Genomic DNA, 25,673 nt, shown 5'->3' with positions numbered 1-25,673 from the left:
CTCCCTCATTTCACCTAGCCCACATTACAATGTTACATTTTTTGGGGGGTAAGGAATGAGAGATAGATACACTTATATTGAATCATCAGCACAATTTCCCGGCACTTTACCAAGTAAAGTAGCTCTTACTGCTTTGGGGCTCATCTACGTTTGTATTTAAGTAATTTAAAAGCTTTCTCTCAGATGTAGCAGTACACACCCACGCTTCTAGGTGCCATGTTCACAATCTCTCCATATATGGAACTAGACACAACCTTTGGGTGGAGCATGACACGCTGTGCAGTATTCTATTACCAACTATAATCTCCCTGAAAATAGTTTTCAAAAGTAGGCAAGTACTAAGGTCAGTAAGTATGATCTGTACATGTATCGTGACTATGGGGAGGATATTACCTGCAGAGTCACTATCAGTGGGAATTACCACAGGCACTAAACTACAGAGGGGGAGTTTTCCTTGCAACATCATGAACTGTATATAGACTAGTGCACGGAAATACCATGTTTATTGAGTAGCAAAATGCTGTTTATTGAATAGTTCAAGTTGTTACCTGCGCAGCTAAATAGATTTCTTCATTAGAAAGCACCTATAAATCTAGCATTAACTTGTAACTTTAAATGAAGTACTGCTATCCTAGTGTAATACGTAGGAATGTCCCTAGGCTGACACTCAGAGTAGGCACTTCATCCAGGTGAAAAAACATCAAGGGCCAAATGTAATAGGGTGAGAGTTTCAGAAAGTGAGAGATTTTGGGAGAGTTTTCCCATGTTTTTTAAAGCAGCAATCAATTACAAGGCAAAATCAACCTGGTTTTGCAGTGTAATGGAGTGCGGCTTTAAAAAAACATGGGAAAACTCTCCCAAAATCTCTCACTTTCTGAAACTCTCACCCTATTACATTTGGCCCCAAATGTTGTTACGTCTGCATTGGGCAGTACGGACGGTGTGATGGTTAGCATTACTGCCTCACAGCACCTAAGTCATGGGTTCCATTCCCACCATGGCCTTAACTGTGCGGAGTTATTCTACCAGTGTTTGAGTGAATTTTCTCCAGGTACTCCACTTTCCTCCCACAATGCAAAAATATACTGGTAGGATAATTGGCTCCGAACAAAATTAACCCTAGAATATCTGTTTGTGCATGTACATGCATGTGGTAGAGATTATAGATTGTAAGCTCCACTGGGGCAGGGACTGATGTGAATGTTCAAATATTGTCTGTAAAGCGCTGCGGAATATGTGTGCGCTATATAAATAACTTAATATATAAATAATAAATCCTGCTGGTGCTTATAAAAATGTTATATATGATTTTTTTTTACTTGGCAGAATACATAATGGTTTCTAGTATCACCAATGTTTGTGGGTATGTAAATATGAATAGTCACAAAACAATATACAATAAGCATTTTTATTATGCAGTACTTTAGTTCACATTGTTGAGGTTAGAAAGGCTCTGCTGCTGTAACACCGCAATTAAGCCACCAGATGGCAGCATCACACCACCCTTTGTGATTTGCTCATAAAACAGAACATGCTGTTCCAGAGTGTCAAGTGACTACTTCCTATGTGATAAAGGATCATGTGACGAGAAAGGCCAATACTGAGCAGCATGAAGCTGCTGCAGTCCTTTGTACCTGCTGCGGTGGCTCGTACATCATGTCCCTCTCTACCCACAGTAGGGAAGCAGTGGTTGGTATTGCTATGCTGGGGATAACCTTTGCTACTGGTGTCTATATTGGTGAGTCCATTGCATCTCTTGTGAGTGAGTCCATTGCATAATTAGTGCTATAATTAAATCTGTCTAAAAGGATGAAAGTAAGTATCTAATGCCGCACTGCAATGTAACCTACTGTGTCAGAACTACTAAGTGCTGTGTGGAATTCCAGCACCATCCTTAATACGAATCTCATACTACATTAAACCAAATGGCTCCAATATTGGTTTGCTGAAAATCAGGAGGCTGCACAATCGGATCTCATCCTGCAACATACGACTGTCATTGTTCTAAACACCTGACATTAAAGTCACTGTCTCCTGTTTACTTGTTATCGTAAATACAATGTTTACCTCTTTTAGGAAAAAGATACTTTATGTACCGTAGGAAAAAGTCACAGAAAATGTTTGATGTCCAGGGTGACCCACGCAGAGAGTATTTGCTGCGTATATCACTGCGAGAACACCCATCAGCAAAGAAGCTAAGAAAGGTATGGAATACACAGCAACTTGTGATACGCCAAACTAAGTAACAAGATTATAGACTGTCTACTGGTAACATATTATTTTTCTCTGTTAGAATCCCCCAGTCAATAAGATGATGCAAACAATTGGGCAGATGTATAATAGTGGCGCTTATCGCACCGGTATAATAGTTCCTGCTCATTAGCGAGGCAAAGCAGGAGGGGAGACCGACAAGATGTATTAACATCTTGTCCGCCGAAGCAGTGGGAGCGCTAACTCCCCCCTCCGGCGATGTTCCCTCCTGGAGATAGCGCATCAGTTTACACTGATGCGCTGTCTCCTGTGCCCCAGCCGGCTGCACTGGGCATGTGCGGGATCTCACTGCTCATGCGAGATCCCCAGCGCAGCCCAGACCTAACAGCAGGGACAGTGCTGTCCCTGCTGTTTAGATAGGGCTTCGCCAGCCTGCTGCTGTCCATTCATACATTCGGCCTACTATCATTTAGATAGCAGTGCCGATATGGACAGGGGCGCCCTGTTCATTACCGCACGCTGGTCAGGGGCTGGCTGGCAACTTTCAGCCTGGGGGGGCAGACATTTCGAAGTGGCCCAGCTTGTCACAGGAAACGCAATGCAAAAATTAGGAAGACAATTTTGGGGGCATCGCTTTGTGTTATGTGGGCATGATTTAAACAGCAATTAGGTGCGAGTTTAAATTTTTTTTGATAATCAGTTGGGTGCAGGTTTTTCCTAACCCTGTACACACTAACCCTAACCCTGCTTCCCTCACACACTACACTACTGACAGCTCTGCACATGGTCCCTGCACACCTACAGTATATACCTATAGATTGTAAGCTTGCAGCAGGGCCCTCTAACCCAAGTCTGTCTGTTACCCAGTTTGTTTTATCACTGTCTACTATTGTAAAGCGCAACGGAAACTACTGCGCTATATAAGAAACTGTAAATAAATACACTACCCTTAACTCTGCACCTGCTCTCTATATACATTACACTATTGAAAGCCTTGCACCTGCTCCATGTACACACTACCTCTAGCCCTACATATGTTCCCCACACACACACACGCTACTCCTAACCCTGCTTCCTCCACACACTACACCACCGCTAGCCCTGTGCATGGTCCCTACACACACTGCCTCACCCATGCACCTACGCCCTGCACACATGACCGCTAGCGTTGCACCTGCACCATGCACACACTACACTACCGCTAGCACTGCACATGCTTCCCACACACTACTGCTACCCTTGCATGTGCTCCCTGCACACACTACTGCTAGCCCTGGATCCAATACAATACCCCTAACTCTGCACCTGCTCTTTATACACACTTAACTACCACAAACCTAGCACCCACACACTACATTACCACTAGCCCTACATACAGTATGCTCCCCACACACACACTACCCCTAACCCTGCTTCCTCCACACACTACACCACCACTAGCCCTGCGCATGGTCCCTGCACACATAGGCGTGCGCACGGGGGGTGCCAGGGGTGCACAGGCACCTCCTAATGACCGGCATACCCCCCTGCACGATTGCAGCTCCCACTACTGGCAGCAGCAGTGGCGTAAAATACAGCTTGAGGGGACCCGACGTAACAGCAGACAATCCCCTGCAACCAGTGTTCCCTCTAAGCTGTGCGCGTGTGCGCGCGCACACAACTCGCCGAGCCCGCGCACAGACATTACAACTGAGCACACAAAGGTTAAAATCTTGTTTTAGTGTGCCACGAGTTTAATAAGGTTGAAAATCACTGCTATAGTCTATATGTGTGGTGTGTGAAGTCTGTAAACATTCAAATTGCTTTATTAACTCAACAGAACTCGAAACCTAGGCCTGTATACGTTATGTGACGCACAAAAATGTACATTTCCTTCCAAAGTTGCACAGCCAATATCTTTTTCTGCACAAAGCCTTCGTAAAATTAGAGGGAACATTGCCTGCAACCAAACCATTTGTTTTATGGTTTAAAATAATGTCCCTCGTCAGCAGCACAATGAAGGGGGAGGAGCTGATCCATACTGTCACTGAGTCCCCTCCCCTCTCCCCCCTGATAGCGCCGTTGCTGGGGCTTGACGTCACAATCTAGTGACAGCCCCGGCGCGAAAAACAAATCTACCTGCTGCCAGCGCTGTGACCAGGGGAGATCCGGCGCAGTGACCTTTAAAGTTCCGGCATTGTGTACCCGGAGACCTGGCCCTGAGACAGCGGAGACCCAGCCCTGCGCCTGATGGAGACGCTGTGTCCATGGCAGAGACGGAGCTATGTGCAGGAGATGCGCCACTACTGAAGGTAATTGTGCTGAATGGGAATCTCTCTCTCTCCTCCCCACCTCTTTCCCCTTCTCTCTTTCCCTCTCACTATCCACCCATCTTTCTCTACCTGCCGCTGTCTCTCCTTCTTTCTCTTACTGATAGCTTCTCTCTCTCTCCCTGTTCCCCCTCCTGTCACTGAGTTGGTCGCCGAGTGTCTAGCCGCCAGCACAGCAGTGGGCACTGGCAGTCCAAAAAAGATATCACTCACTACACAGCTGAAGGGGGTCAGGGCTGACACAGGGGGAGGGGGACAGGGCTGAAACAGGGAGGGGGGACATGTCTGACAAAGGAATGGGGACAGGTGTAATGTGTAATAGTCATTACGGTGTGTGACATACTGTGTTATTGGCATTACAGTGTGTCACTTAATCTGTAATGGGCATCACGGTGTGTGGCATAATGTGTAATGCGCATCACGGTGTGAGGTGTAATGGGCATCATGTTGTGAGGTGTAATGAGCATTACATTGTGAGGTGCAATGTGTTATGGGCATCACGGTGTGAGGAGCAACGTGTAATGGGCATTACGATGTGGCATTTGGTATACTATGTAATGGGTGTGTGACGTGTAATAGGCATTACGGTGTAAATTTGGCATAATGTGTAATGCGTATTACAGTGTGTGGCTTTATGTGGAATGGGCTTTATTTGTGATGGACATTATGGTGTGTGGCATTATGTGTAAGTGGCATTACTGTGCGTGGCATTATGTGTAATGAGCATTACAATGTGTGGCATTACAGTGTAAATTTTTGCAGCTCGCCTTCGGCGGGCACTGTCCCTGTTTCTAGTATGTGTTGGGGGGGGGGGGGGGGGGAATGATTAATTCCGAAGTGCATATACATAAATAAGTCACCTTCTATTTAGTTTACATTGATGCCCTGTAGGCGGTGATGGACACGCCTAGTAGGTGGTGAAGGACACGCCCAGTAGGCGGTGATGGACACGCCCCTCCAATTGTGCACCCCCTAACAAAATGGGCTGCGCACGCCTATGCCTGCACACACTGCCCCGCACCTGCACACATGACCGCTAGCGTTGCACCTGCACCATGCACACACTACACTACCACTCGCCCTGCATATGGTCCCCACACTACAGCTAGCCTTGCATGTGCTCCCTGCACACACTACTGCTAGCCCTGGATCCAATACACCCCTAACTCTGCACTTGCTCTCTACACACACTACATTACCACTAGCCCTACATACAGTATGCTCCCCACACACTACTGCTAGCCCTACACATGGTCCCCACAATCACTACCCCACCCTTATCCCTGCACACACTACAATACCACTAGCTTTGCACCTGCTCCCTGCACACATTACACTACTGCTAGGCCTGCACACAATATCCCTAACCCTGCTGTGGGGGGGACACACTACACTACCACTAGCCCTGCTCATGGTCCATTGACACACTACACTACCCCTAGCCCTGCACATGCGCACACTACACTTCCCCTAGCCCTGCACAAGGTCCATGCACACATTACACTACCCCTAACTCTACACACAATCAAACAATACATTACTGCTAGCCTTGCACATGCTACCTGCAAAACTACACTGCCGCTAGAGCTGCACCTACTTAAATATGCACACAAGCTAGCATTTACCTTAAAAAAAAATCTTATTTTCACTTAATTGGATACCACAGATATTGGAAGGGTAGTGCACATACCCTTGGTAAAATGGGATGTCTGCATATTTAATGAGGGCAACACCTTTTAGCCAATTGAATAATCCCCTTGGTCCACACAAATTCTAAACAACAAAGAATGCACAATAAAAGATATATATATATATATATATATAGATATATATATATATATATATATATATCTATATATATATATATATATATATATCTCCCCAACTGTGTTTGTTAGCCCAGCCCCACCTCCCACTTACATCTAGCTGGCACTCCTCACCACAGCCCTGAGCCCTCTCCAGTCTCCTCGAGTCCATGGGCTCCAGAAAGTTACTTTCAGGCTGCTCCTGTTTGCACAATGACACAGTTACCGATAAGCCCCGCCCCCTTTTGGCCTAGGGGTTAAAGGGAAAGGAATCCTTTCTCCCTATTGGTGAATGGTGGCCATCTTTTTGTAGCCTGCTATGGGGGCATCCATTTTCTGTTAGCACCTGCTTCTGAATCTGTGTCTGTGTGAGCAGTGAGTGACAGATAGCAATCGCGTCTTCTGCCTGCGTCCTGCAGTCAGGCGACCCTCAGACACTTAAATGAACTGGCCTGGGGGGCAGATGGCACCCTGCCCCCCCCGGCCCAGCCTGCCTCTGACGCTGGTGCCATCATACATGGGGGAGAAGCGGTATCAGTGCACATAACGTGCGTTGATACCCGTCTCCCCCATATCGTCTGATCAAACATCTGCCCCATTGTGCTGTCTACACACTATGCAATATTTTAAAAGCTAACGCTCATTTTGGCCCTTCTGATTGATGTCGTTCCAAATATCGCTCAGTGTGTTCTCTCTAAGGGCCACATGTATTAAGCTTCATAAGTGATAAACAGCCAGCTCCTACCTGTCATTTTTCAAACCCAGCCTTTAGCATAACAGGTAGGAGCTGGTTGTTTATCACTCTCCATTTTACCACTTTTTGAAGCTTGATACATCTGGCCCTATATGATGAACAATACTTGCTCCTCGGTGGTCACTGGACAGATGCAGTCACTTCATTCCAAACACATTGCAGGGACGGAATCCTTCTGGAGCTCCTGTTACTGCTGGTATATATTGATACATGCAGGCAGTATTTAACCCTTTGAGTGCCAAACGTTGCTGCGAGAGATCTTTAAAATATCCTCTAAAAATGCCAGCATCGATAGCAGCGACTGTTAGTTTCTTATTGCCGTGACTACGACTATATTTGCCCCCTAAATTTATGTTTTTGCCCCGTAAAAGTTATCTGCAACATATATTGCAATGGCATCAGTAATTGGTGAGGTATGAATCTTTGCAAAGTAAAGTCGCGGATGAGAAACAAAAAATACAACCTATAGACAATGATTGTACATTCCCTAAGATCTCATTTAGAAATCCCTCACACTTGTCCTGCCTGCAAACGATTCTAAGGGGGAATTTACTAAGAGGGGGGTTCTATTTAAGATGGGATGTTATGCCTTTAAATTGCTTTGTTACCTTTAAAATAAAATAAAAAGACAGATAATACATAACAATAATAATGTTTGTGTTTCCAGCATCTTTTGGGGATCACTCCTCAGGATATAAGCAGCGATGCTGCCCAGCTATTGGGGAATCTGGCTAAGCTTATTAATTCTAGGAAGATTTTGGACATGGGTGAGGACATATGCGAAATCTGTCTGATGATTCATTATATTAGAGTGAGATCCCGTGCAGTAATTTGCAGCACATTCCCTATATAGTAGCATTAAACTTCCTGATCCTTGCAGTTGTCTTGCTCTATAACGGCGGTTTCCAAACTCAGTCCTGAAGGACACCCAACATTTCCTATTTCCCAGGTCATTTTTGGATTTTTAAAATTCCCTTCTCACGTTTGTATGGTGATATTTCACTCCCAGACTACACTATTCTGTTGATGATAACCCCATCATGTAATTATCCCTAAACTATTGCAATCATTTATCCAATGCTGCGGTGTTTAAGTAACTTTACATGCCCTAAATTTGATTGTGACACTTTTCTGGCCACAAAGTAAGCGCTCTTTTATGTAACATCTATCCCTGTAGGTTTTCTCAGCCAACCTGTGTAATCTACTGTTTTACCACAGGGTGGAGCTGTGGCTATAATCCTATGATCCTTGCCTTGGTGCTACCATCTGATGGAAAAGTAATTGCAAATATGAGAGATACAGAGGATGTCAGCTATGCCAGGAACTTGTGGAATGAGGTACTGTATAATACAGTGCAGATGCATTTAATAGATAAGCATGGCATGCATTTGCCCTTCCGTGCTGCTGAAGTTTATAAAAATGGGGACAAACTAGGCCACATCCTGGTCCAATTATACTTAGGTTAGAGTATCTGTTGTTCATTTATCCTGCCAACTCCATACAGTACCTTGCTTTTTCAACCCTTTATCTTTACACAAAAGGATTGGAAGGTTTGATTATGGCATACATTTTTTATGGTGATTTTGCCAAAGGATTTAAATCTCTTTTTTTGTCTTTAATCAAAAAAACAACAACACATAATTAATCCATTGTCAAAAGGTGAACGACCCCTCGTGCAGGATCATGGCCGCATCATTCCATATGTAGGCATGATGAACTATGTAACAAAAAAAGAACAATACCGTTTGGGCGCTTTGTATATAAACAATCAATTAATCGATATAATTAAAAAACAATTATTGCTATTATTATAACGATTGATTATTTATATACCAAGCGCCCAAACGGTATTGTTCTTTTTTGTTCTATTAACTAGAGGGCAGCATCTCTCTATGGTAGAGGCTGCTGGTATATAGTACATACAGCATTTACGCATAGCGCCATAGACACTTTTTGTTACTAATGATGAACTATGGCAGGTATTCAATGCGGCAGGCGAGGGGGTTAACAGCAAGGATTGCAGAAAACCAGCGATCCTCGCTGTTTAACCCCCGTGCCGGCCACTCGCTCTATTCAATGTTCTGGGGAAATTCTCGCCATCACAGGATAGCGAGAATTCCCCAAAACAGCGAGACCCGCAGCTAATGCAGAAAACTCGCTGTATTTGGCCGCGAGCCTCGCTGCTTCTGGAGCCGCATACGCCAATTCCCCCTCGCTCAAAAAATGGAGCGAGGGGGAATTGGCGTATGAGGCGGGGTGCGTTGAATACTGACAGGGTGACAGCGAGCATGAAGTCCTGCTCACTGTCGCCGCTCGCCCACAGCCACTGGCGTAACTATAAGGCCGCAGCCCCCGCGGTGGCGGGGAGGCGCCGGGGGTCTGCGGGCGCTATTTTTTCTCTGCCAGCTCCCCACTGCTTGTGGGTGCAGCAGGGAGCTGGCAGGGGGGTCCGTGCGGCGCAGAGGTACCTGTATTCAGGGAGAGCCTGGAGGTCCCTGTGCCGCTGAGTATGATGTTGCCGCCGCCGGGGTCCCTGCAGTGAAGTGGAAATAACGCGCCATCTCCGCCGGAGATAGCGCGTTATTTCCACTTCACTGCAGGGACCCCGGCAACATCATACTCAGCGCCGCAGGCGCAGGGACCTTCAGGCTCTCCCTGAATACAGGTACCTCCGCGCCGCACGGACCCCCCTGCCAGCTCCCCAGGGGGGTCTTTTAACGGGGGGCAGCGGCTAAATTGTCGGGGGGGGGCGGCGAAATTGTCCCGGCGGGGGGGAGCAAAATTTTTCGTTACGCCACTGCCCACAGCATTCAATACCTGCCTATGTGTCCATGTCGCAGCATCGGCATCTCCCACTACTCCCCCACCCCGCACCTCCCAAATGAATGGGCTGCAGCTGATTGGCTGAGAGAGCTCTCTCAGCCAAATCAGGGGCAGACCCAATTAACTCTGATCATGGCCACACAGAACGATTGAGTAAACCCTCTGTTTGCTTAATCTTTCTGTGTGTGTAGTCATGATCAGGGGTGTTCTAGATTACAAGGGAAATTGGATCGATAACGGATTGGATCAGATATCTATGCGTGTGTGGGCACCATTAGATCTGTATTGTAGCATTGCAAGTATATGTTTCCATAGGAAAGTCCATTTTAGGTCTGTTTTGCAGATTAAAGAAATTGTTATACGAAAGTGTATTTTTTGCAAATAAAATCTACTATATCTAATCCATTTAATAGCAAAGTGTACCTAGCAAAGTTTTCTAAACCTGTACAGAAACGTGAAATATGATTTGCTTTAAGTTATTTCAAACTGGAAGATGTTTTATAAGTGATGGACCCCAAAACGGAACATTACGTGCCTAAAATATTGTACTAGAGAATGTGGATTGCACACATTCAGAAAATACACCTTTGTGGTCTGTTTTCTTTATAGCACCATGACTTTTAAACACAACAAGCTAGCCTGGTGTTTTCTGACTTTCGCCACAGGCTGGTGTGGAGCACAAGATTCACGTAGAGGAAAAACAAGAAGAGCAAACGCTGGGTAAATATATCTGCATAATTACTGTAGTAGCCAATATTATTTACTTGATTATTGCTGTCCATTTGGATAGGCCAGTGGTAGCCAACTCCAGTCCTCGAGAGCTACCAACAGTTCACATTTTCCAGACAACCCAGCTGCTGCACAGCTGCACTCATTACTCACTGACACATTTTAAATGATCCACAGGTGGAGCTAATTACTTCACTTGTGATTCTGTGAGGAGAACTGGAAAACATTAACTGTTGGTAGCTCTCGGGGACTGCAGTTGGCTACCCCAGGTATAAGCTATACCTCTGGGCTATGCAATTCAAGGTTTTTTTTTTTTGTTTTTTTTACTTTAAGCTCAAGAGTTATTGCCAGAGGTCCATGTTGTGACAGAAACATTGATTCCTATCATGTCTATATAACAAATAAGGAGCGCCCCCTTCCTTGTTTGCAGATGCTTGGTTTTAAAGCCAGCATGGCCAGTCAATGATTGGGGGCATAATTATCATTTACCAAGCTATAGTCCATCTTATACACTGCAGTGTATGAATAATACTAATACAGTGCCAACAAACTACGGTTAGGCCATCTGAGCACTACTGACTGAATGGTGCAATAGGCATTCCCAATATCAGTCCTAATACTGCCCATACACGTAGTGATGTCCGGGTGCGATGCGAAGCGCGCTCCCGTGCACAGCACATAATATATGTGCAGCCCGTACTTTTTGTACTCGATCGAATCGCATGCAGAAGCACATTGCATAGTACAAAAAAACCATGCAATATGCTACTGCATGCGATACGATCGAGTACAAAAAGCATGCAATCTAGTACAAAAACAAAAAGTACGGAAAACATCGCTCAGTGTATGGTCACTTTTAAGGCACGCTAAAGTTGGTTACACACTAGTGGATAAATCTTAAGATCAAATGTCATTAGACGGATCGGGCAGCACGTTCGACACATAAGTGATCCTTCAGATATATCGGGCATCGGCTGTGTTGCATAGTGTAACAAACAATAAATATATAAACTCAAATTACCCCCCCCCCCCAATCGTGCTGCTCCTCCCATTGCTCTGGTCATTCGGCTGGGCGGAGCGGTCCCCACGACCGTGCAGATGCGTCAGCTTCCGGCGGAAGTGCGTCGCCTCCAGCCTGCCGGTTCCCTAGCCAACGGTGGGAGTTTACAATCTGTGCATACCAAATACGTGTAATAAATATACACAACAAATACTCTAACAGTGTATCATAATATAATACAATAACTATATTGATATAGTGACTATAATGATAAAAGGTGCAAACAGATTTATAAAAGCGATCAGGTATACTAATAGCTGCTACCGTCGTTTATTAAAGCACTTTTACAGTTATCAACGTGATCCTCATCAGTCTCCGAATGCCGCCCGCCGTATTACTAGTGTGTGATTATAGGCTACTATAGCCTTCCCTGAGGGCACGGGAGCAAGATAGCCCTGGGGGCCGCCAGAGTGCCAGAGCCACTGACAGAGATATATATATATATATGCCTGGGGTGTCCATCCAATGGCCTAACAAGCCAATAACTTATACAGCAGGTAATTCATAGATGCACTCACCAGGACTTCAATAAAAGCTTTTTATTTCCTCACATAGGTCACAGCAACAGGTTCAGGTCATATGTCAACGTTTCGACCGCACCAGGGGCGGCCTTTCCCAAGACACCACCGATATCGCCACCAGCAAGATATATATATATATATATATATATATTTTTTTTTTTTTTTTTTTTAAATGTTCTGCACTCACATCCGATAGTGTAACATAACAAGTGGGGTGCAGATAGCTCATATATTACTAAAACAATGTGTCCACTCCCTAAAAAACACAAGCGCTTAAACTGCTCCAGGTTCTTATTTTCATACCCATATTATATTCATGTTGACATTTCAGGTCCTAGACACCTTTAAACAAGACACAATCCTGCTTACAGCATAACCAACTAAAGTGTGGCAGCAGTTACAGCACCTCCAGGAACTTTGAGGCAAACATGGTGCAATACAAACACAACTCAATCACAAAAAGACACAAGGGTTAGTAATATGTACAAAACCTATGAAGAGAAAAAGGGGGAAATTTACTAAGATGTTAAATACACTTCACAGGCAGGGTTGCTCCACAGGGCCCCCCGGAAGGGGGGGAAACCCTCCCGCATTTCCATCCATCACCCGGGACCCCCCACCCAGCAGGGGGTCCACGGGTCAAATGACGCGATCGCGTCATTTTAGATCCGCACCCCGCAGTTCAATGACTGAAATACCAACATTGCACTGCCGGGGGCGGGGCTAAAATGACGAGTGTGCTATAGCCACACTCCCAATAGAGCAGCCCGTCCGTTGCTCCGCCCCCGGACCGCCCCTTTCCCCTCCCGGCGATGGCCACGTCCCCCCTACTTCAGTGAGCTGGCTGCCCTCTCCCAGAGAGGGCAGCATAGAAGTCGGCAAGTATGTTCACAGGTCATGTTGCTATGGGCAACCAATCAGAAGCTACTTATTATTTCTTTTTCACCCTAGAAGATAGTAGACAGGATCTGATTGGTTGCCCATAGCAACATGACCTGTGAAGTGTATTTCACATCTTAGTGAATTTCCCCCAAAGTGTCAGAAATGTCTAATATCGGAAAAACAGCACTTGTACATATGCATTAACATACCAGCTGTCTCACATGGGGGGGAAGCCCTAACATCCGCGCCCCCTTACCGCCGCAAACATAAATATTGCATATTTTCTAACATATGCGATATTTATGGCTAAGGACAGTTCTTACGTTAATAGCTGTCCTCTGCGGTGGGAGACAGCGGGTCACACCGGTACCCGGCGGCTCCCCCCTCCCTCCCTACCTCACCGGGCGCTGCTGCTGCGCCGGGCTCTCCTGCTCCCTGTACCCAGAAGAGGATCATATTGCAGGGAGGAGGTCACAAGTCCGGGCAGCACAGCTCTGTTCTGCCCGAACACAGGCAAGGGGGGGAGGGGGTGCGGGGCGGCGGTGGGTCGCGTTAGAAGCCCATAGGCGCAATAACCCGGCGGGGGATGCTTAGAGCATCCCAAAATGGGGTAAAAATCCCGATAATGGGGTTTTTACCACATTTTTAGTTTAGAGAATCTCCCCCATGATATTCACCAAGTAGGCACATGCATGCATCCAGAGGGCTGAAAGTTATATAAAAGGCACCCAGGGTTAACACACACACACATAAAAAGCAGCAGATGATATCAATGTTTCTAATTATATATATATATATATATATATATATATATATATATATATATATATATACACACACACACACACACACACACACACACACATACATACATACACTCACTTAAGCTATTTAATAAACAAAAATGGCTTTTCTTTTTTGTTTCAGTTAATAATTGGGAAATGAGAAATGAAATGGGTGATGCTGGTATGTTTTCATTTTGATCTATTGGCCGCCACTAACACTCATTAAGAGTCTGATTCTGAGTTGGGAGTAAAGCAAAAAAACAGGTCATACCTCTTTTAAACTGCTGCATTAATCTGGTTTATAGCCGAGTTAATCTGATTCACTGCTTGGTGTAAATCACTGCTTGGTGTAAAAGGATTAACCCGGGTCCAGGGGCTCCAACCAGAGTAGCTTGCAGGATTGGTCTCAGAGAGGACCCGGGTTACAGGGCAGAGTGAATGGGTAATCTGGATTGTCCAAGCAAGCCCTTCAGAAAGCTGTTATCTCCAAGTGCTGGCTCAAGAGAAGCCCTGGCAATATCCCGGGTTCAGTCTGCAGTGTGAACTGGCTTGGACACACCCTTCTGAAATCCACAGAAAGGTACGCACTATACATTGTGTATCCAAACCGATATTGGCAGCGATGGGATTTGACAGCAGCCAATCAATGGACAGTCACAGTGGCATACCTCCCAATATGAGATCTCCAGGAGGGACAGAATGCTCTGCTTCTGGACTTTCCTCACAATTAATGATTACTATCACCTGTTTTAAACAGGTTTATTGATAAGACAGGTGATGGTAATCATAAATGAAGATGGAAGCCCAGAAACAGAGCATTGTGTCCCTCCTGGAAAGGGTCATATTGGGAGGTATGCAGTGGGACGGTGGGTGCTTTGCGGCATTTGGCAGTATGGCCATCGCTAATGACATCCCTGTCAGCCCTGCATGTCAGTGACATAGTTGGTACACTGTAGATCAGGCATTCCCAACCACGGTCCTCAAGGCACACCAACAGTGCAGGTTTTGTAGATATCCAGGCTTGAGCACAGGTGACTTAATTAGTACCTGAGGGATTCTGATTAAACCATCTGTGCTGAAGCCTGGATATCACTAAAACCTGCACTGCTGGTGTGCCTTGAGGACCGTGGTTGGGAATGCCTGCTGTAGATGGTGTGCCCCATGTGATGGTCTGATCCACCGGACAGGATGACATATAAACAAATGTGTAACCAAAGTCCACAGTAATGCTATATACACACTATGAGATGATCTGTCCAATCAATGTGGTTGGAGCAGAAATCTGGTAATGAACTGGAGAAAATTACATTTATCCATCTGCTCTTAAGGCCCATTCACACTAAATCATCACTGTATTCTCTTAACTCCGGGGAAAACCATACTGAGCATATACACTGAATGATATTGGTTAACATTACGGTATTGTGACATCACTGGGATCCGCCGAACATGCAGGTCCATTGGCTATATGCATGGGAACATCCTTAATGATATTGAGTGTACACACTAGACTATATTGTAAAAAATATTGCTCAGAAGAACCTTTCTGAACGATATATTCGCATTACTATTTTATTATTATGCTTTACCATTTTAAAAGGGGTTCCGCAGCACCTTACAACACAGAGATGCGTGAAAAAAAAGAAAATAACGAATTCCAGTACAGGGCAAGTTAGGACAAGTACATGGTAAATAAAGACAGTTGCAGCAAGGGACAGGACACTGATGCAATTATCAGGGTTGTAGATGTATATTCTAAGAAAAGCACATGAGGAGAGAGGGCCCTGCTTGTGAGAGCTTACATTCTAAAGGGAAGGGGTGGGCGTGTGTAGTGTGTCCTGTATGCAGAACACACTGCCTGATCATCTTCAGATATATCAGATAAAAATCGCAAAGGAATCTGCTGCGCTATATAAGAAACTGTTAACAAATAAATAAATAAATTGATCTACAGATACAGTATATCTTTAGTTGTGTACCCAGCTCTCTTTTTGGTTTACTCCCAACTCAGAATGAGCCTGTCTTTGTTTGACCCCTAAATAACTACGTTTGGAACTAATTTTTGTTGTGATAATAATAATAAAATGTCTCAGTTACTCTAACGACAAATGTTTGCAAAGATAACAAGTTTGGTGCAGACTGAATCCACACGCCATTTCCAACTCGCTGGGTTTTTACAGCGCCATGGAAACGGTGTGTGCGGCCACCAAAGCATCGAGGCTTGCAGTAAATGCAGTGGCTCCCTCCATTAGCTGCGAACCTCTTTGTTTGGGGAATCCTCACCGTCATCTGACAGCGAGGGTTCCCCTGGAATGTTATATAGGGTGAACGGCCGGCGCGGGGGATAACTGGCGAGGGTGGCTTGTATTCAGCGATCCTCGCCGTTTAACCCCACCCCCCTGCCGCCGCAGTGAATAAGGCCCAAACTCTGGAAAAGTGAGTGTGTGATATTAGTTAATGTATTTAGTTACAACAAAAATTACACTTTTTATTTGATTGAGGAATGATTTACTGTACCTCTAAAGTGGACAATGCCATTAGAAATCATTCATTACTCATAAGAAATTCCAGGATACATAAGCGTAGCACTGTACACATCTCCTGATGCTCCTGGTTACTAGGACCAGGGAGTACTTACACCAGCCGTACACTATGGCCCTTATTCTGGTTCGCTCGTGAAGGCAACTTGCGTAAAATGGACAAAAGCATGTGCACTGCAGGTGTAACTTGTGCAGAGAGAATTAGATTTGGGTGGGTTTTTACTTCAAAGCGAGATCTATACTGCAGTGTAAAAATAAAGCAGTCAGTATTTTCCCTGCAAAGAAACAAAATAACTCACCAAAATCTAATTCTCTCTGCACAAATTGCATCTGCCCCACCTGCAGTGCACATGGTTTTGTCCAATTGAGAAGGAATTTGCCTTGGCAAGTGAACTAGACTAATGCTGTGTACACACGGAGGCGATAGGGGCTGAAATCGCTGGAAATATGGTCGCTGGCGACCATATTGCCAGTGATTAGAGTGTGCCCCGGCAATAAATCGCCGGGTGCGTGCTCCTGTTTTCAGCCCTGTTCTAATCAGCTCCTGCAACCAGCTGATTACCTCTGCTGCACCGCCCGGCAGAGGTTCCCTTTCATCAGCGACCATCTCTGGTCACTGATGAAAAGGAAAAACTGAGCAATATATCTCCCCCGTGTGTACGGGGCTTTAGGGTCTATGTGCAAAGGATACCTCGCCTAACAGATGTATTGTTGTTTACATACAGGCCTGCAAGGGGAATATTTGCATGTCCTCTCTGAACTTTGCCCCCATTTGCACACCCTGTAACACTGCAGTTCTACTTCTTTGGTGGTCAGGATCAGTGCACAGAAATTGCCTACAATCATGCATTTGGCTGTATTTTCTGAGCCTATTCATAATACACTTTCCAACCAGCATCATAGTCAGCTCTATAAGTCCTATCATCTCTAAATTTATGCAAGAGGGCTTTAGTTTGCCTATTACTTTGAAAGGTTGGTCAATATTTTACCTTTAGTATAGATTTGTTCATTTATTTAATTTTTTTTCTAGGGAATCATATTGCCGTTTGGGGTTGAGCGAGCCGCTCTACTAATACTATACATTCATCCACCTGTTTTTGCATTTGGTTTACATTAATACATAGACCAGGCATTCCCAACCACGGTCCTCAAGGCACACCAACAGTGCAGGTTTTATGCTGTGTACACACGGGGGCGATAGGGGCTATAATCGCTGGGAATATGGTCGCTGGTGACCATATTGCCAGTGATTGGGAGTGTGCCCCGGCGATAAATCGCCAGGTGCGCGCTCTCTTTTACAGCCCCTTTCTAATCGCTGCTGCGACCAGCTAATTACCTCTGCGGCACAGCCCGGCAGAGGTTCCTTTTCACCAGCGACCATCTCTGGTTGCTGATACTAAGGGGACACTGGGCAATATATTGCTGAGCAATATATCTCCCCCCGTGTGTAGATATCCAGGCTTCAGCACAGATGGTTTAATCAGAATCACTGATACTAATTAAGTCACCTGTGCTCAAGCCTGGATATCACTAAAACCTGCACTGTTGGTGTGCCTTGAGGACCGTGGTTGGGAATACCTGACATAGACACTATGGTGTAATTACCATGTGCTACATTTTTAAATGGTTAGGTTGGATTCCTTCCTCTCACAACTGGCACGTACACACGGGGCAATATGATCGCTGATGGTCGCAGATGAATATGTCAAACTGCCGGGAGAATAGGCAGGGGAAGTCGCTGGTCGGAGGAGCATGCCCCTCCGACCAGTGACCATTCAGGGGCTGAAAATGACAGCGCACACCCGGCGATTTATCGCTGGTGCACACTCCAATCACTGGCAATATGGTCACTCAGCGACCATATTTCCAGAGATATTTGCTATAATCACCCCCATGTGTATGCGCCATTAGACATGGATTACATGAAGGTGTCTGATAGACTTCATTCTTTTGGACTAAGCCTTTAAAAATTTTCTTAAGGTGCCCATACACGTACCAATTACCCGATACTTTTTGTGCTAAAATAGCATCGTTGTGCATGCATTGTGCATGTGATGCAATGCTATTTTAGCACAAAAAGTACCGGGTAATTGGTACGTGTATGGGCATCCTAGAAAAGAGCTGGAATGAGAGATACAATTTTGTTCTTTTTTGTATATATAAAAAAAAAAGTGCATGCATTTAACATTCTTTGATTCTTCTTTCGCACCTAGACGACTTGCTCTCCGCTGGGGATGCCGGTACATTTGACTTGATCTCCATAAACATGGCCAATCTGCAAAACTGCAGGAAATGTTATGAGAAATGTCTGCGTCTCTTGAAGAGCAGAGGAATACTAGCTATAGATGGGGTATGTTTATGCTCAAGTCAGCATCTTGAAATATGAACCATTACATTTTGAACACCATCCAGTTACATACCTACACAAGATTATGTTATTTAGAATTGCATGTAAAGGGGGTTTCTTTTTTTTTTTGCAGTCTGTTTTCCTATTCGTACAATATTGATTTAAAACAAGTTGCATGCTTTGTCCAGAATAGTAACAAAGCCACACAGTGCAGCGTTACACTTGAAGAAAGGTTTGGAGCACAAATCATGTTTAATATTCAGTGATAGCTTTGGGAGGAATTCCACAGACAGCAGGAAAATTAAGCTGCAGGGTTTTTGCTATTTAATTCAAGGACAAACCTTTTTTGTCTCACCTCCGGAGCAAGTCAGATGTTTCCTAAAATTGTTAATGTTAAAAAATAATTCCCATAACTTGCTGTAGCAAGCACTCCTCCTGAAAACTATTAAAGCAATTTGAAGTTTCCAATTAGCTTAATTAGTCATTAATTACTCACCTTCCGAACCAGTGTTTTCTCCAGTGATCAGACTCCTGCAACATCGGTATTAGAAGCCCAAAACCCATCAATTTTTTCTAAATTTTATACGGCGGGTATCGGGACAGCACATTGGGCATGAGACAATGTCCACAAGGTTGTTGTTGTTTTTTTTTTTTTTTTTAACCTCACACCCAATTGAATTCCCCTTTGTGCTACAAGAACTTGAAACTTTTTTCGGTACTCTTTACCTAGTTGGGCGCCCGTCGCGGTCATCGCGGGTACATTTATGTCTGGCCGCGACGCGACCGACGCGATGCCCGCGATTTCCCATTGAAACCCATGTTAAACATGGAAATCGTGTCAGTCGCGTCGCGGCCGGCCATAAATGTACCCGCGATGCCCGCGACGCGATGCTCCCGATTTCCCATAGGAATCAATGTTAAAAGTCGCGATGGACCCGATTTTACTGTTAAATGGCTCAATGGACCCGATTTGGCCATAGGAATCAATGTTAAATGGGCCACAGAGCCCATTAACCCTTAAATGTCCCCCCAAATTTTTAACGCCACCCCACGATCCACGCCAACCCGAAGCGTGGCGAGCGGCGGCGGTACGCGTCCTCCGACCTTTTCATGCCCTACTATCCACTAGGGCGTGGAGTGAGAATATAATAGTGTGGCGAGCGCAGCGAGCCACCGAGCCCGAAGCGTGGCGAGCGCAGCGTGCCCCGCGAGGGGACGCGGATACCTTCACAGTTATACGCGTCCCCTCGCGGGCTTCACAGGTATCCGTGGCAACGCCGACACCTGTGAAGCCCGCGAGGGGACGCGTCTACCTGTGAAGGTATCCGCGTCCCCTCGCTGCGCTCGCCACACTATTCTATTCTCACTCCACGCCCTAGTGGATAGTAGGGCATGAAAAGGTCGGAGGACGCGTACCGCCGCCGCTCGCCACGCTTCGGGTTGGCGTGGATCGTGGGGTGGCGTTAAAAATTGGGGGGGACATTTAAGGGTTAATTGTGCCTATTTGGGCTCTGTGGCCCATTTAACATTGATTCCTAGGGCCAAATCGGGTCCATTGAGGCATTTAACAGTAAAATCGCGGTCAATTAGCCTTTTTAACATTGTTCCCTATGGGAAAATCGCGGTCATCGCGGGCATCCCAATTTACCCGCGATGACCGCGATTTTTAAGGCCCCCATACACTAGCCGATTTTGGTCCGATTTAGGCCAGATCAGTCGGATCTGGGCGAAATCGGACCAAAATCGGCTACTTTTGATGTCCCCTCAGATCCGATGCGCGGTCCCGTGCGCATCGGATCTGCATCGGGTGGTCGGACCTGCTGCACGTCCGACCACCCGACTTGGGACCTTTAGCTGGCGGTGAATGCTGACCTGGGGGCGGTGTGGTCAGCAGCAGGGCTCATCAGGGGGACGCCGGAGCGGGGAGCGTGTCCTGACGCTGTAACTAGCCGGCGGCGCCTGTGTGTGATGATCTGGCCGGGCGCTGTGATCATTCACATATATCATTCAGCAGCGCTGCGGGACGGACGGGGCCGGGCAGTGGCGGGTATTATATTTTTAAAACACCTGTCAAATGACTAGCTGTTCTCTGATTGGCTGAGAGCTCTCAGCCAACGGTCAGTCATTGGCTGAGAGCTCTCAGCCAATCAGAGAACGGCTAGTCATTTGACAGGTGTTTTAAAAATATAATACCCGCCACTGCCCGGCCCCGTCCGTCCCGCAGCGCTGCTGAATGATATATGTGAAGAATGATCACAGCGCCCGGCCAGATCACACACAGGCGCCGCCGGCTAGTTACAGCGTCAGGACACGCTCCCCGCTCCGGCGTCCCCCTGATGAGCCCTGCTGCTGACCACACCGCCCCCAGGTCAGCACTCAGTACCCCCGCTGCCCGCCCCACTGCTGCCCCTGATCACTACCGGCCCCCATGCCCCTCACCGCCCGCCCCCATGCCCCTCACCGCCCGCCCCCTGCCCCTCACCGCCCGCTGCCGCTCCCCGTACATGTGATAAATCGCAAGCGATTTATCACATGTAAAATTTGGCTCATCAAGTGCCAAATTGTATGTGAGCCTCCCGGGGAGCTGCCGGGCGGCTCACAGGAGTATTGGGTCCGACTTGTCCTAAGGACAAGTTGGCCTAATGTATGGGGGCCTTTACCCCCGACGCCCGCGATTTCAATCGCTGGCGCCCTTCTAGGTAAAGAGTACCCTTTTTTCTGTGCAAAGATGCTGTGTGCATGCACACAGCATCTTTTTCCATGCTGCTCTACCAGGCAAAGCAGCAGCAGGCAGGCAGGCTCCAAGGCTGCATAGGTCCCCCCAAAAAAGCGAGACTGTCCCGTGATAAATCGATTTTAAAAGCATCCTCAGGAACAATCAATTCCAGCAGTACTTTTGTGTTTGTTAATTAAAACACCTGTGCTCCAGCTAAGTGATGTGGGAAACATGCACTGTAGGGTCCCAGGAGGACTGGGTTTGAGAAACACTGGTCTAAAAAATATGTATAGGACAGGGACAGCCTTGCACAACATAGGAGCACCATGTGTTCAGATCTATAATATAGTTATGTGGCAGGGGAGAATCTTAAGCCTCGCCTGCAAATTCGACCTTGCTACAATGGAAAGCGGAAGGATGGAGGAATAGTTAAAAAAAAAAAAATATATGAATGGTCTGCAAAGCTTATAGGGCAGTAGCTCCCAACCTAATAGCATGTTCTCACTGCCAGCGATAAGTACACGGCTTTTACCCGGCATGAAAAAAAGCCGGTGACTGCAGCGACGGACCCCCGTCTCACTACTAGGCAAATTCCTGGGTGAAGAAGTTCTACCCAGTAATTTGCCTTTTAACATGGGTTTTTATGCAGTGAGAATTGGTCAACCCGTGCCTGCATACCCGGATAGCAAACATGGGTAAAAAGAAAGGTTTTACCCATGTATGATATCCGACCAATGCGACCCGTTCAAACTGCAAAAAAAGCTGTGTTAAAGGCAAATTTCCGGGTCTACATGCTAGACCCGGGAATTTGCCTGCAGTGAGAACGTGGTATTACAGGTAGCTTAATAAGTACCCACAGTCAATTTGAATTAACCATCTGTGCTCAAACATGGATTATAGATATCCTTAATACCTGGGACTGTTAGGTTGGGTATACAACGGGACATACAGTATTTTCAGCAGACACCACAGTCAATGTGCACAGTCTGGTGTACAATCCGGTGATATTTAAATCCCATGCGGTCATCAGTGGGGACAAGCCATGTGACATGCACCACATCAGATGGAACAACCACACTGACGCGATGTATTGCAGCAGTGTATGGCCATCTGACCTCCTTTGAGCCGCCTGGGATCTTCCCAGATGGCAGGATCACATGCAGTCCTTACACATGACCCCCCCTGACATTGGGATGTGAGTGCTACCTCCAGATCCCATTTCATGCACACTGGACCACGCATCAGATAGGATGCCAAAACACATCCACTTTGGGTCGATTTCTCAGCCCAATCCATGGGAATCAGGTCAAATCAGCCCAAGTCAGACCAGTGTGATAATGCATGTACAATCATGTGTACACACTGCGTTGTATACCATCTGTCATTCAAATTCACATCTGAACAATCATAATGTGAACTCATTCTTGGTGTTAATTAAGCACAGAGTTTGGGAAGGATTGCTCTAGTGCAGGTGTAGCCATCTCCAGTCCTCGAGAGCTACCAACAGTTACTGTTTTCCAGGTCTCCTCACAGAATCACAAGTGAAGTAATTAGCTCCACCTGTGAATCATTTATAATGTGTCAGTGAGTAATGAATGCACCTGTGCCCCAAGCTAGGTGATCTAGAAAACGTGAACTGTTGGTAGCTCTCGGGGACTGGAGTTGGTTACCACTGCTATATGGATAAATTCAATTTGGTAGGAGCAATAGTTTAGTAGTAAAAATGCAAATGTAAAAAATATTTAAATATTCTACAGGTGTTGCGGAACGGAGGCGTCCTGAAAACAAACATGGAGGATGAAGGCGTGCAGGGAATACATCAGATGAATGAAGCCATCTTAAGGGATGCCCGTGTTTACATGAGTGTTCTACCTCTTGGTGACGGCCTGATGCTGTGTTTCAAACTTTGAACTAAAGTATCTATCAAGCTAGTTTGTACATATTTTTGCTTTTTATTTTAATTTTAAAAAAAAGTGCAACCATGAAATTTGGTTGGTATTGCACTTGAAAAGTAAATGTGGCCATACACCCCATGTTTTTTTTACCTCCGATCCAATGAGATACTTTGTCCCGTGTACATCGGAGCCCTTGATAGCAAGTATTACACTACAGATTTATCACACCTGTAGACCCAGTGCCTTCTCGGTGCATAGATATGGAACAGTCCAAAGAACAGGCAGAGGCACTCAGGTCTTTTTAAAAAGGCAATTTCTAGTGAAGTAATCCCAAAATTTCAGGGTTAACGAACCCCTTTCTCAAGGAAAGGTGAGAAAGGTGTTTGTTAACCCCGAAACGTTGGTATTTCTTCACTAAAATTTGCCTTTTAAAAAGCCCTCCTGAGTGCCTCTGCCTGTTCTATATTATATAAAAATATATCATATACATGCTAAGAAGACTTCAATATCAGCCTTTTAACCTCCCTAGACATTTCCTGAACCCTGTTCACACAAACATTACTTGTATAGTCTTCAATAATCACGAGGCCTTTTAACTGCCCAACCAACATCACGGTGACTGGACTCTTAAGCCATACTATACTATTGCTGTACATTGGAAGCATATGAGCAGGTCTAATAAGATTACCAAGTATTTGTTTTTTATTGTGTGTCTATGTTAAAAGCACTGCAGAACATGCTGTCACTACAGGAGCCTATTTATTAACAGTAAAGCTGAGTACACACTGTGCCACAGTCAAAACTACAGTGCACCGCGTTTAGCCGGAAACAATCCCGATGTGCAGTGTCCGAATCGAAAGTAGAAATAGACTGCGCAGCACACTAGTTCTACTATATCGTAACAAGGACCATGCCCCTCCCTCCCAGCCGATGCCAGCACCCCGCGGCCGCAGATATCGTATCAATATCAGTGGCGGCAGAATCGCATTGTGTGTACACACTAAGAATGTATTTTAACCTGCATAATACAAGTAATAATAAAAGCTTAAAATAAACATGACTTGAATGTTCTTTCCCATTACTCCATTTTGTTTTTGAGCACTACAAATGTTTATCTTATACACAGGTCTTCAACCTGTGGCCCTCCAGATGTTGTGGAACTACATGTCCCAGCATGCCCTGAGGTTTTTTGGCATGCTCTTATAGGAAAAAATGTGGCAATGCATGTTAGACCATGTAGTTTCACAACATGTGGAGGGCCACAGGTTGAAGACCCATGCCTTAACAGGTAGTTTTTCATTCCACTTTTTTTTTTATATAGCAAAAACTACTTTGAATGTGCTAAACATTAAGTAATCAATGTCAACACAGTATTCCATTATCTTACACCAACTGCTACAAGCAACCATAGCACAGATCTTTGTACTCAGTTAGCATAAAACCCATTATAGGAATACAAATATAAAACCGTAATTGTGATTATCGTGGACAGCTGTTCCCAAACCTCCCACTGCATTATGTCAATGAAAAAATGACATCAAACTTGCTTTGAATCGGTGCTCACTCTGAGCCTGGCTCCACGGTAGGCATATAATTACTTACTACAGAGGGCAGTATTCAACGAGAATAATTCTCTGTGCATGGCGAGAGAATTTTTCTCTCGCCATACACTCGCCCTGTCCCGGAGGGCTCGCTGCCACTCCTGCTCCCACTATTCAATGTGATTAAGACTCGCCGCCACTCGCGGCAAGTCTTAACCCCTGCAGCGGACGAGCGTCCGCGGCAGGGAGCTGGCAGGGGCGGTGGCAGCCAGGGAGATTAAAGTCTCCCTGGCTGCCCCAGAACATATGTGGGGGGGAGGTGGGCTCCCCGGGACCCAGGCAGCACAAGCTGCCCCCCACTATAGCCAGCGGGGGACCCAGTATTCACTGCACCTGATCGTGCATATGTAATGATCGGATGCAATGAATATATGAATATCTAATGAGCAGCTCGAGCGCTCCGGCCCCCTGCTGGCTGCTCTGTGTAAAAAAAAAAAAAATACATTTAAAAAAATTTTTTTTTTTAAATTAAATATACATTCATGTGCTTATCATGAATAAAAATAACATGCCCCTTCACAAAAAAAAAAAATCCTGATATTTTGAAACCAAAATTAAAAAAAAAAAACCTTTTAGTTTAAAAGTTCACATTCCAGTACTCCATGAAAAGATGGAGAATTGCTACATGGAGAGACAGCGAAAATCACTTAAAAAGACGGCGAAAATATCACATTGAATAGGGTGGTTCACTTTTG

General features: G+C 45.6%; 1 protein-coding gene and 1 long non-coding RNA gene across 4 annotated transcripts in view; one reads left to right on the top strand and one right to left on the bottom strand.

The window, feature by feature from the left end:
- Positions 1–6,520, bottom strand: part of LOC146007692 (uncharacterized) — a 65,649-nt gene extending 59,129 nt beyond the window's left edge. The window contains exon 1 of the long non-coding RNA XR_014444386.1: positions 6,441–6,520. This is a non-coding gene — a long non-coding RNA (uncharacterized LOC146007692). The remainder of the gene's footprint in view (positions 1–6,440) is intronic.
- COMTD1 (catechol-O-methyltransferase domain containing 1) lies at positions 1,570–23,710 on the top strand. 3 transcript variants are annotated; one of them, XM_083146225.1, is made up of 8 exons: positions 1,570–1,738; positions 2,077–2,204; positions 7,747–7,846; positions 8,298–8,416; positions 10,568–10,622; positions 14,022–14,060; positions 18,633–18,769; positions 23,240–23,710. In XM_083146225.1, exons 1-8 carry the CDS (start codon positions 1,657–1,659, stop codon positions 23,390–23,392), a joined length of 813 nt encoding a protein of 270 aa, XP_083002351.1. In that variant the 5' UTR covers positions 1,570–1,656; the 3' UTR covers positions 23,393–23,710. The 3 variants fall into 3 exon arrangements, with proteins under 3 accessions (XP_083002351.1, XP_083002352.1, XP_083002353.1); XM_083146227.1 differs by having other exon boundaries at positions 1,608–1,738; positions 2,102–2,204; XM_083146226.1 differs by lacking the exon at positions 14,022–14,060 and having other exon boundaries at positions 1,572–1,738.
- Positions 23,711–25,673: the final 1,963 nt, after the last annotated feature.

Source organism: Crinia signifera, chromosome 6 (assembly GCF_055691185.1).
Source record: "Crinia signifera chromosome 6, ASM5569118v1, whole genome shotgun sequence".
Lineage (NCBI taxonomy): Eukaryota > Metazoa > Chordata > Amphibia > Anura > Myobatrachidae > Crinia > Crinia signifera.
The sequence above is the reverse complement of the archived record's forward strand: the minus strand, read 5'-3'. Positions and strand labels throughout refer to the sequence as shown.

What these genes read in the sequence shown, in the direction of transcription:
- COMTD1 (XM_083146225.1), top strand. Translation starts at nt 1,657, where the DNA reads ATGTCCCTCTCTACCCACAGTAGGGAAGCAGTGGTTGGTATTGCTATG. An exon ending in CCAGGAACTTGTGGAATGAG is followed by an intron (nt 8,417 to 10,567) that starts GTACTGTATAAT and finishes CTTTCGCCACAG; the next exon opens with GCTGGTGTGGAGCACAAGAT. An exon ending in ACAAGAAGAGCAAACGCTGG is followed by an intron (nt 10,623 to 14,021) that starts GTAAATATATCT and finishes TTTTTGTTTCAG; the next exon opens with TTAATAATTGGGAAATGAGA.